General features: G+C 34.4%; 1 protein-coding gene across 9 annotated transcripts in view; it reads right to left on the bottom strand.

Moving 5' to 3' along the window:
- The window catches only part of SNAP91 (synaptosome associated protein 91), a 158378-nt gene that overhangs the window by 78712 nt on the left and 67050 nt on the right, over positions 1 to 12616 (bottom strand). For 7 of the 9 annotated variants that reach the window (XM_067702663.1, XM_067702665.1, XM_067702669.1 and 4 more), the window contains exons 9-10: positions 8908 to 8949; positions 3251 to 3331 (exon numbers count right to left, since the gene is read on the bottom strand). In XM_067702663.1, coding sequence (XP_067558764.1) covers positions 3251 to 3331; positions 8908 to 8949 — 123 coding nt within the window. The remainder of the gene's footprint in view (positions 1 to 3250; positions 3332 to 8907; positions 8950 to 12616) is intronic. The other 2 variants (XM_067702670.1, XM_067702667.1) reach the window with 1 other exon arrangement.

The following is a 12616-nucleotide window of genomic DNA, read 5'->3' as shown; positions in this document are numbered from 1 at the left end:
TGTGCACATTTCACATTCCAGCCCGTCCTGACAAAATCACAGGGGAGCCCAGCACATTTGTTCCTCCCCTACACAACACACAAATTGCTTCTTTTTACCTGTTCCTCAGCTGATGTTCTACCCTACCACTGGCTCTTCGCCCTTTATAAAAGGAAATGCTACAATCTTTTATATATAATGACATTATTTAAAGCCCGATACTTATTTCAATAACTTCAGCTAGAGAAATTTAGTACATGGTGAACCATGTTGGGGGAAAATAAAACACGAATGTAATTTTAGAAGAGAATGAATGACCCACAGATCCTGTAAAATGTTACAAACAAATCCATGGGTTTCTATGATAAACACAGAAAATGCTAAGGTTTACACTTCCCATGTGTTAATGGTAAACTATCAAAAGAAGAAATTTTATTTCTTATTCACAACACTAATCCCTACACAGTTTTTGGTCAAAAATGCTAGCCAGAAAGACAAACAAAACACAGATGTGAAAAACCTATCTCTTCCAAATAATTTTAATTACAATAAAGTTGAGTTTCTTGCACCCTCAACACTTAGTAAACCCACATATAAAATAAAATCAATTTCTCTCTTTTGTTCTGTGGAATTACAGAAACAGACAATATACAAAGGCATATCACACAGTATTGCATAGAATTTCAAAAACAAGTATCGGTGGATATAAGGACTAAATATAAAAGGCCTACGTGTTTTTTAGCAGACATTTGAAAATGCTTCATTTTATGCATTTACTTGACTTAGAGGTTAGAATAGTTTTATACTGCTACCAGAAGACAAAGAAAACCCGTTTAAGTAATTAATTTTCTTAATAGCATTGTCTTTTGGCACTTCTGCCACGTGCCATAGGGAAATCTTTTGTTTACTAAACAAGTGAAAAAGCCTTTGATGTCTAAAATCTAAGAGGGATATCTGAATATACAACTAAGAGAGTCTGTTAGTCTTGATCAAAGAAGACCAAAATAAAACCATTTATGCGAGCCACCTTAGGAGAAAATTTTAAGAGTATAATGAAAAAACACAGATGTGTAAAATGGACAGAAATCAGTTTTCAATGTTCTAAATACCAAATGTGGAATTTTAAGAGTGTTTTTTGCATTTTTAGGAGTAACCAAATGCAAAAAATGTCACTCAATATAGTACTCACCCTTCACTTAAGGTCCCAGGTAAGCACAAACATACAAAGAAGAAAATAGTTAACTACTATAGTTCATTTATTTTAAAAATAGGGAATAAGCAAAAGACAAGTTCATAGGTGGTCTCAGCCAATTCAGAAAAGAAATCTGACAAGCATAAAATGATTTTAAAGGAGAGAGGAAAATGACGCTCAGTACAAGGTAATGCAAAACAGAAGATCATTAAGTTCTTATTTTACTACTCCTAGAAATGTAACCAAGTGTCCACAGCCAAATAGTCCAAAAATAGGTGGCAGCAGCCACAAGGGGGCGGCTTTAGAGCTGAAGTTAGGGCTGATGAGATCCACTCGAGAAGGCGGCTTCTCACAGAACTGCAGCCCTGGCAGATTTCAGGAGGGAAGAGGGTGGACCTGTGCGGGGTGCGGGGACCTGAGCGGGGAAGAGGGCGGAGAAGCTGACTTGCACCCATGCGCATCCTGCATGGCCCAAGGGAGAGGCTCTAACTCTGGCATATGCATATTTCCTCAGCTAAAGGGATCCATCTGCCACAGGAAGAGGGACATTTCTCAGGCTTCCTGCCTCCTTTGGCTTAAATCCTGGGCCACTCATTTGGCTTCCCAGACACCCTAATACGGGAGGGGTGGGAGGAGGCAGCAATTACTGGAAGCTGGCACCCTCCTTTGTGACTTAACATACTCGCACGTCTTTTCAGTTGACGTCAATCTACACACACAAGTCTGATCGTCCATGGCCACACTGAAGTGGGGACAGACCTTGGACAACGGTACAACCTTGACAGAGCCCCTGAGAGGTCCTGTCATCCATCATTCCAAATAGCTCTGCCATCACAGCCTGAGAGAGCCCTACTCCGTTGTTTACCATCGAAAACTTAAGACATGCAATAATTTTTATACTAACTTGGAAAAGATGACAGAAATCACCCTTAGCTAAACAACAGGCAAAAGAGTGACTCAAGACACGAGTCTAGATTCTGGGAGAATGCCCAGAGAGAAGCAAGCAGAAAGGAGGTGCATTTTGGTAGCTGCATCACAGGTAAAATCCACGATCAGCCTATAGCCCTACAATGAGCAGTTCACGGGTTGTCTCTACCAATTTCTGCTGTCGATCTAAACAGAATCAACATAAAGCTGGGATCACCAACAAAAACAGATTTCAAGCTGACTCTATAGAGAGAGCTACATTATGTTTTTAGGTGGAGATAATGAAGTATAAAATAGTCCCTGACCTTAAGAATCAGAAAATCCATTTAAACCACATATCAGGGCAGGGGAGGTGGGGAGGAGAGTCATAAAGCAGTGTGGTGCATGATTAAGGAAGCCCTCATGAGATGGCCCTCCCCAGGATGTGTAAAATGCGCGCACGCAGAGACAGGAGGGGAGGCACCCAAGATTAGCAGAATTACACTCTGAGCGAGGTACGGAGACGGGAAAGTACCAGGTCTTGTGAACCGACAAGTATGATCCCGGCTGGAGAGAAGACAAAAATGGAACCTGGACATTTTTGGCATGCGGTCAGGAAAAATGGTCAAAAATCTAAGTGTCCAAACAGAAAGGTTGAAAGTCTACTAAAACTACACTTATCGTTGCTCAACTGCTACTCTGTCTAGAAAAATAACTGTCAAGTGTCAGCAGCATGCCATGCTGAAGGGTCCACCTGGGGAGAGCCTGAAGTCCAGAAAGCCATTCCTGAAGGCTCTGCTTTTTCACAGTAGGCTCGGAAACATAACAGAGTGTTCAAGGCTGCTTGGGAAATTGGGTTCCCAATGATGACAGTCTCAAGTTTTAGCATGAGCAATTCTTTTTCTGAGGACTGTGAGTCCCTTCTGAGGGCAAAATAATAAATAAATCAGCAAGTCCAGCCAACACAGGTACAACCTACTAGTTTGCCGAATTAGCCTGCAGACAGATTACCTATAATGGGGTCATGATGTCGTAAGTTAATGGGAAGGGTAGGGGTTTCGAGGGAACTCAGGATAATTACAATAAAGCATACCCTGAAACGGTAGTACCGTGATAAATCTCACTGTATAAAGAATGAGTCTAGTATTTTTCATCTTATTTAGAATATACAACTAATGCGTACTTGTTTCCAGGTTTCTTTCCTTCTAATGTATTTAGATGCTGTTCAAGGGTCTCCATAAGACTGCTGGGAGCCTACAATAAGAAAGTAAAAAATAAATGTCTGCATCGCTTTCTTTCAAAATAAATACACTGGAACATCACTGTAACTTTGTATAGTGCAGGTCTGGGCACCCTAATACATATGGGAGATAATTTCATTCCAGGGTCTTTTGGTAATTAGATATTTAAATTCCACAGAATCTCAAACAGGCCCATCATATATATACTTAACTTCACTGCATAACAAACAGTGTTACAGTGTGGTTTCGGTGTAGAAATGACATTGGATAGACTTTTACTAAGATATTACTTAAATGTAGTAAACTCAATTAAATCAAGTTCACCATATGTTTCCATAAGACCACAGTGGAAAAATTAAAGGTATTTGTATCCAAGTCAAAAATATAAGTGCCCAAATACAAACTTACAGAAATATGAAAATACAGTAAAATCTCACTTATCCATATTTGACTGAAATATTAGGGAAAATTACTACTTTATTAAAAAAGAAAGGGTAAGTGAGAGTTGTGGGGAAAAAAATACAACTTTAATAGTCAACCACAATTAAGATTTTCTTATTATTGAGCTATGTAATTTATATACATAATAAAGTAACTTTAGCAAATATTAATGTTATAACAGACTACTGTGTTTTGGCAAATTTAATATATTTCACCTCTTTTATTAAGAAGTACCTGAATGTCTTTATCATACTTTAGGCAATATAAAGTGATGGCATTTTGCTGTATACTAGGAGAAGAAATAATAGGTTCATATAAAATTCCACCCCATCTATTCCTCAAACATTAGAAATTTACCTTCACCTTTCTCGAATAATCTTAACCCAAGTTAGACTTTAACAGCAGCATAGGCATTCAAAGACTGGCATAACATTTATAGATACATTTAATTTTGACAATTATTCTTAAAATTAATATAAAATTAATTTTGAGGGATTTTAAAGTAACTATGCTAACTGCTAAAATAGTATAACTCTACATTTTACATTGCACCTATAATGACAAATGAAAATAAAATTCTTATTAAAATTGTTTAGTACATTTAATATTCATTTTCATTTCACTAATAGACTCATATACTGCCTTAACAATAATATTATTACATATATAATTATGTGAGATTGTACATGTAAATTACAAAGTGAGCCACACATAAATTTATAAATATAAATTAGTAAGTGAACAAAAATATTAACTTGATCAAAGTGACGAAGGTAGGGTAGAAAGGGACAGCCCTGTGAACGTTATATAAAAAGTTAATTACTGTAGAGTAGAAAAAATGACTTTCAGGAGATACAATAAATTTTGAAAGTTATAAAAATTAGAATTCTTAATATAGCTCAGGTAAAAGGTGACTTAGCAAAGTTTAGTAAACTACAACTAGGGGTATACGTCTAAGTTTTAAAGAATGAATTTTTAAGAGATAAAGGAAATTTTGCTCTATAGAAAAACTGTAAACTACTAAGATACACTTGCTTAATAAACAGAATGTGTATTGTAACTTTAAAAGGAAGAAGACAGAAATGGCTTAACAATTTTTAGATGAATTCACACCTGAGAACTTCCATTATAATTGTCATAATAGTAATGATTATAATTGTCATAATAATGGAACCTAGGAGGCCCGGGCATATAACTTTAACCTTTTCGGTTTCCATTCTTTTCATTGGGATCACAGTAAGGAAAAATATATCAAGCCATAGAACCTCTCTCCAGTTGGAAGACTTAGGTCCTCTGAGTATTAAATGCAATGTAAAAGAAATGTGATTCTGTGCTAAACCTGTTTAAGAAATGCTATTTATAGTTACGAAATAGAGAACAGTATGGGATAACAAAAGAAGTAGTATTTTTTTCCTATATGGTTTCTTAATTATGTAAAACAAAAAAACCAAAAACTAGGATGATAGTTTGCAATTTCATTCTTTTTGTAAAGTTTCTTAGTAATTTAAGAAAAAAATAAAGTAGTAGTCACTAAAATCACAATAGTTGAGAGAAATGTGACCAAGAACACAGACTACAAAACTGACTTTAAGAGGTGTTATTTTGCAATGCATTGCACATAAAATTAAGTTTGGAGCATTTTAGCTTAGAAGTTTAGAAATGCTTCATCATTTATATCTCTTATTAGGACATGTGAAATCTAATAAAATAAACTCTTCAAACATTTTTGGAGGGAAAAAACTACTTTGATAGTAAAGTTCATTGAGTGTAGGAATATTGGCCTTCTGAGCTCTATGGCACTGAGCACATCCTGGCATGCAGCAGACAAAAATGAAAACTGTCTCAAATTTCCAAGGGGCAAAACTTTGAGAATGCCTCTGCTGTTGTAAAAGGAACTTTAGTATAATTAGCAGTATCTTTAGTTGCTTATTTTAAATACTGCTGAAGTCAACAGACCAATCAGGTGAAAATACCAACCCAAAGAACAAGGGGCAGCTTGTGACTAATAAATAACAGTGATATATCATGGTTACCGATTCATCAGTGGTACAGTCTTTAAAAGGAGACTTTTCTTTACCAGTAGTTTTCAGATCAACCAGAATTCCTGACATCAAAACCTAAGATGTTTTTCATAAATGGAGATATATTAAATTCGGAACACATGCACACACACCAAACAGGAAATAATGTTTTGAAAATCCTTTTCTTGAAACAAATTCATAGCTGATTGTGAGTACAGGATCAAAAAGGAAGCATCCATCTACAATTTAGATGCTTTAGATCCTAAAGCATCATTAAAAACAAATGGAAATAAAAAGCAACCAAAAGCTCATTCAAATTTTTTGCTTATTAGATCTAAGAAACCATTGGAAAGTGCTGAGGAGGAATATTTCAGTTCTGATATCATATTCACTTCTTATTCAATACAGTACTTCTGAGTGTTTAACAAGGTTTTTCATTGGTATTTATAAATCATTTAAAATACTGTTATGATGGTATTATATGCACAATTTAAAAAGGGCTACAGATGACCACACTGGTATTTACTGTACATTTTCTAACCAGAAAGACATCCATTCACTCCCTCTGTTTCATCTTGCTGCAAGAGGAATTCTAATCCTTTCTCGGTTAGGAGCAGCCTTCCCCTACACCCAGTCAATAGGTAGCCCTTCTGGTCCCCATCATCTCTTTAATCCTCTTCCTTGCTGGCTATTTTTGTCCATCGCCACGGCTAGATTCAGTGGCCATGGCGGCCACAGAGAAGCCTGGCAGAGAGTAGAACCCAATCTCACAGGTCTCAAACAGAGTCCACACTACCTGGCATTTCTGACCATCTCCAGATTAGTTCTCGTCTAACACTATCTGCAGGACTAACCCTAGAACAGCTCACATTCCAGTTTCTGTCTGACCAGACTGTCACAGTGGGTCTAAAACCCCAGCTCAATGACAAGCCTCCAATGAGACCTGTGGAAGGGTTCTAAATAAAAATTAGGGAGGGTGTTTAGCTCTGCTGCTCATGAACCCAACAGAAATCACAATTAAGTAATTTATTAAGAAATTTCAGAAGCACACAGAACTTTTGAATTGAGATTTAAATATACACTGGAGAAATGAACTAGAGGATTTTTTTTATAAGGAGATAATTTCAAAATAAATGTTAATACTGAAGTCTATGTGGCTCTTCAAGTCATAACAAAAGCAGAGGATAGAATGTTACCAGTGTCTAATGAATCTCTACCACAGAATCGCTTTCTGCTAGACCCAGAGTGAGATTTTATCTTAAGGATGGGTCTCTGTTCCCCAACAGAACATACATCATTACATAAAATATTATGCCTCTGGACTTCTTAAGAGAAGATTATATAAACTGTAATGAATATAACAGTATCATTAAAAATTAAAGCCAAGTATGTAAATCTGTCAATGATATGCTATAATTTTCTAATTTTAAAAACAGAAAGGTATTTAAGTATCCTTTTAAACCTTTCTTTATCTCCCTTCAGACTCTGCCCAAACTGAGATAAATGAGGACCTATTTTCTTCTTAACCTGCCAGCCTCTCTAACAACATGACTAGTTTTACTTCTGTTCCATGGTGAGAGCAGTCTATACAGTTGAAATAAAGATGATTTACCATTTCTAAAAGCTAGTCATTGAGTTAAATATTTAAATATCTACATTTTTTAGGTTAACATGTAGTTGGGTTATTTTTTTAAACTGCAATGTAAATGTTAATGTTAATAATGTAAATAATTAAATAATTTAAAATGAAAGCACAGTGATTTTCTTTGCTTTTTATTACAGTAGTACAAAATTAATAAACCTTTATTAGATTATAATCTATAAAGAAATTTTAATAGTATTTTATGCACACAATTTTTAGCCATATCCAAGATGATACCAATATCTTATTTAGGTATGCACCTAATCAAAGAACACTATTTTCTCATAGTAGCAAAAATATTTTATACTAATATTCTGTCTATTAGAAGGCAATTTCCACCAACTTTTAAATAAAAAAATACAATGCCATCATTTTCTGAATTGTTCTGTGAATTTTATTTATGAAGAATTCTTGGCATTTAATTGGTACTTTAATAATAATAATAATGGTCTCAATACAGAGACCATTACTTTGGGTTTCCCTAATTTTTAATAAAAATTTAAGGTTAACATTTAAATATAGAAACATTTTAAGGGATAATAAAGATAATAAATTATTAAACACATTTTGATACTATTAAAAATGGGTAACCTTTCGTTATGACAATTTTCTTCAATTACAATAACTTTTTTTTATTTGCAAAGACAGAAAACTCATATATTCATTACTGGTATATATGGTAGCAGTTCTTAACTCTCTCCTATCATCTATTTCTAGTTAAAGAACATGTTTGGAACAGAAATTTACCGTAGCAGAATGTCAAGTTGATTAAACAAAAGTAGTTCCTGCCAATTATGAGAAAGGTCCTACAGTAATTCTGCACATGTGAATGATCTTGATTCTAAATCCAAGGAGCCATACCATGTACCCTCTTAACAGATAAAAGGATTGATAAGGAAGCTCTACTATTGTTTTTGCTTCCTAGATAGTCCCCAGAAAATCACTCATCTACCACTACTATTTTTTTAAAAAAGGTTTTTTTGTATATAGAAATTCCTCCCCTTCACAGGGGAGACAAAAATCAGTGTATTGAACAGTAGAACTACAACATCAGTGTTCTCGCTATTCGTGCCCCTCCTCCATCCCTGGGACATGTTGAAAACTAGGAGAAGAAGCAGGAAGAACAGTTCAAATGTTCTGATTACATGCCTATGAATAGTCACGTTTCATGGATAAAACACTTTTTAAACATTTTTCAAGGCTTCCGTTTGATTCAAGTTTAAGAATGAAAAAATGAGCTCAATAATTAAATACCGTTGCCTTTAAAGAGGAAACGATTTTATAAGATTAGGAAAATATTCATATTATCTCCAGAAATATATTTAATAGCTAAAAAAGAAATAGTAAGTTAGAATGATTTCCAAGAAAGGTGGTTGGCCTACATTCAAAAACGCATTAAATGCTTATAAGCCTCTGCCCATTTATGGTAAACTATGGATTAATAATTTCATGCATACTGAATTTTTCACTCAGAGAATCACTTACCTGTGTGAGGTCAGGAATGTCACCTTTATCAATGCCAACTTGCTGCGGATTAAAAAAAAGTTACTTAATAGGTTTTTAAAAATTAATTTCTCAGATCACCTACAGAATTAGTTAAAACCACAGCTCAATCTTGGTATAAAATAATAATTATTATACATATCAATCTCACTTTGAATATGTGCTTTTTGTGGAGTTTTCCACTCAATATAAGAGCAATGATTTTGGCAATATAGATATAACAAATGTACAGAATTTTGCTAGAACCTGAAAAAAGAACTTAGGAAACTGAAGTGTAAAAGGTTTCCTCCATGGTTAATGGCAACGAAAATTTTTTTAAAATGCTTCGACTAAATTTAAATTGTTAATTATGCCCAGTCAGTCCTCTGGACAGGGAATGTTCACTGAATTTTAATAACTTGTTCAGGGTGTAGTTTCCACCCTTCCTCACACAGAGAGAACCACTGTGACATCCAAGATGTATCCTTCCAGAGTTTCTTTATGCATATCCAAGGAAACAGTAAATCCATAAATACATAGTTATTTCCCACATTATTATAAAATAATAGTGTATTATATACACTGGGATTATACTTTTCATTTAACAATACATCTTGGAACTATATCCATATTAATATACAGAATTTCTTCATTTTTAAACAGCTTCCTTGTCTTACAATTTATTTAACAAGTCACCTATTAATGAACATTTAAGTTGCTTGCAATCCCTTGCCATTGCAAGCAATGCTGCACACATCACTTTGCACCTGTGTGGACACATCTGTAGGACACATTTGTAGAAGTGGAATTACTAGATAAAAGCAAATGTGAATTTTAAATTTTGGTAGCTTGGGGAAGGAAGAGAAGGGAGGGAGGGAGGGGCAGAAAAAGAAAGTGCTATCAAGACTGCAAAAACGGGAATATATTAATAAAGGTGAATCAAGGAAGAGAGTACACAGGTGTTCACTATACAAGCTTATCAACTCTTTTGTAGGTTTGACAATTATTCAAAATAAAAAGCTGGGGAAAAATACAAATCATAACTTCATTCTCTCATTCTATATAAACGATGAAATTGAGGCTTAAAGAAACAAAGCGGGTTAACCCAAGTCTCTCTGTGAGAAATGAAGTGCTTCATTATGCTGATGGAAATGTGGAAGCAAACACAGGAAGCCTAAGTGTCGGCTCCTGAAAGACAATAAGGCAAACTGGAGAGGGGCAAGTCCACTTGTGTGTCAAATGCTGAGCTAACTTCTTTCCTTTGCCTTTTCTATATCTAAAGCAGCGTAGGGAGACGCAACAGGGAAGAGATATGGGGATATATGTATATGTATAGCTGATTTACTTTGTTATAAAGCAGAAACTAACACACCATTGTAAAGCAATTATACTCCAATAAAGATGTTTAAAAAAATACAAAATAAAGCAGCGTTTCTCAGCCTTGGCCCTATTGACATTTTGGGATGATAATTCTTTGCTGGGGGCTGTCTTATGTCTGCCCTAAACTCACATTCTTTCAAAGTATGGAAATTATAAATTAAGGCAACTTCATTCTATTTATTTCCATATTTCAATACCTCTTGAGATGATACATTAAAATAAATATGAATATGAATGAAGTCAGTGTTTTTTAAATTAAAGCATTATGGGTCCCTAATATTGGAATCACCTCCTTAAAAGGTGATTCGATTCTATTAAGTGGGTAACTGTTAAAGGAATTCTTCCTTTACATTGCTATTCTTACTGTCCTGAACTTCTGAACCACAATGAAGTTGGAGGATGAAGTGCGATTGTATTACAGAAATCTCATCACTTTCTGTCTGCAAGTATTCTGGGAGACGTAACTCCAATGAGTTGGTATTTACCTTGGAATAGCAAACTAAGAATAATTTAGTTCTATAAAAGGTAAGTGCGTTTAGCAGACATGCCTATTACTTGTAAAATAACCATTTTACAAAGGTTCAGTTGTCTGCTTTAGGAGACTTCAGTATAAGAATTCAAAGCACAGGAAGTTTTCTGTATTTTAAGCAATTCCTCTGCAAAATTTGAATATATCCATAGGCATTATTCAATTACTCCACATTTCTTTTAATACGATGGGAAATTTAATGTTAACATTTGCCATATAGCCTATATATAGAGTTGTATTTTTTTTTTAAGAGTTGTATTTTAGAAACAACATTCTTGCAAGTCATCTATACATTCTGCAGGCAAATGGTATTAACAACAGGGTAGCTTATTGAGTAGGAGTCCATACATATGTACACCACACAAGCACTGCTTGGTAGAAAAGAGAAGCTTCGTATATTTGTTGAAAATTTTCTGTATTTACCAATCATAACCAAACCATTCGACACTGGTATCCAAATAGTTAATGTTTAAATTATGAACGATGCGATTTAAATGTGAAAGAAAACACTAATGGTTAACCCATTGTGATTAATGTTTATTCTATTAAAAATAATTTTGTAAATTAGTATCCATTCTATAAAAAGTCTTAGTCATAATGTTTGAATAAAATTAAAATATTTATTATTATGTTGTTTAAAGACAAACTCTCAAAATGACATCTAATTTCTGTATATCTCCTTCTCAGCAGCCTGAAATGGGCCTGTGATAACACGAGGTTATCAAGAGACACAAAGTAAAATTTTACATGTAAGAATAGAAGGAACTGATATATAAGCACCCTTTTTCTCAAGGAGACCTTGAGCCCAGCCTTATTATGTTGATTAGAGAAATATTTACCCCCAAATTGTAACACGTCCAGCTCTTTACTTTTTTGATATACACAACATCAGATGGGAACACTGGGAAGAGTGTGCATCAGGAATTAATCGAACAGTGAAATAATCTTCTGCCCTGAGTGTTTAGGTATAATTGATCTTCTCACAGAAAGAAATTAGGCAAATTTTGCTAGATTACATTGATAATTACAGTTGAACCATGGGAAAATCATATCAAATACAAAAAATAAAACTTGTGTAGCAGCAAAAGTTTCAAGCAATTCTATCCTTCCTTAAAGGCCACCAACATCAATAAACCCATAGAAATATACATGAACATGCTTTAATGTATATGCAGTTTATTAAGCTAATCTTTACCTTTTGTTTCCCATATTGATTTTTTTAACAAATTCTGATTATAAACTGTATGGATCTAAGCTAGAGAGACAGTATTTTGCAAGATTATTTTGGTCTTGGAATTTAAATATGACAATTATCACTCCTGTGAATAAATGAAATTTGAAGAATAATGCTTGGACTAGAGTGCTTTTGAAACTATGTGTATAAAATGTCTGTTCTTGTGCTATATTCTGAAAATGGCAAAAACAGCAAAAACATGGCATGAATGTCCCACGTCCACAGCATTTTATGCTTTGCTGGTGAGCTTCAGAACCCTTCCCACAAAACACTTCAGTCAGCCCTAGCAATCAGTTAGTTGACAAGCAAGATAAGAACCCATCTGTCACCCTGACAAAGGAATGTAACAAAATGTCATAATTTCCACTATGAGTCAATCATTGGATTTCATAAGAGAAGACACCAATTTACAGATAACCTCAGGAACAACAACTGTGTGGTTACACAGTTATTGTGATTACGTATAAAGAGACATCCTTAAGACACAATTTATAAACTTTATAAAATTAATTATACTTTGTTTTCTTTTTTCCTTGTATTGAAATCATTTTGACACAGTAAGAAAAGTC

Source organism: Pseudorca crassidens, chromosome 13 (genome assembly GCF_039906515.1).
Source record: "Pseudorca crassidens isolate mPseCra1 chromosome 13, mPseCra1.hap1, whole genome shotgun sequence".
NCBI lineage: Eukaryota > Metazoa > Chordata > Mammalia > Artiodactyla > Delphinidae > Pseudorca > Pseudorca crassidens.
This window is presented reverse-complemented; position numbering and strand designations above follow the sequence as displayed.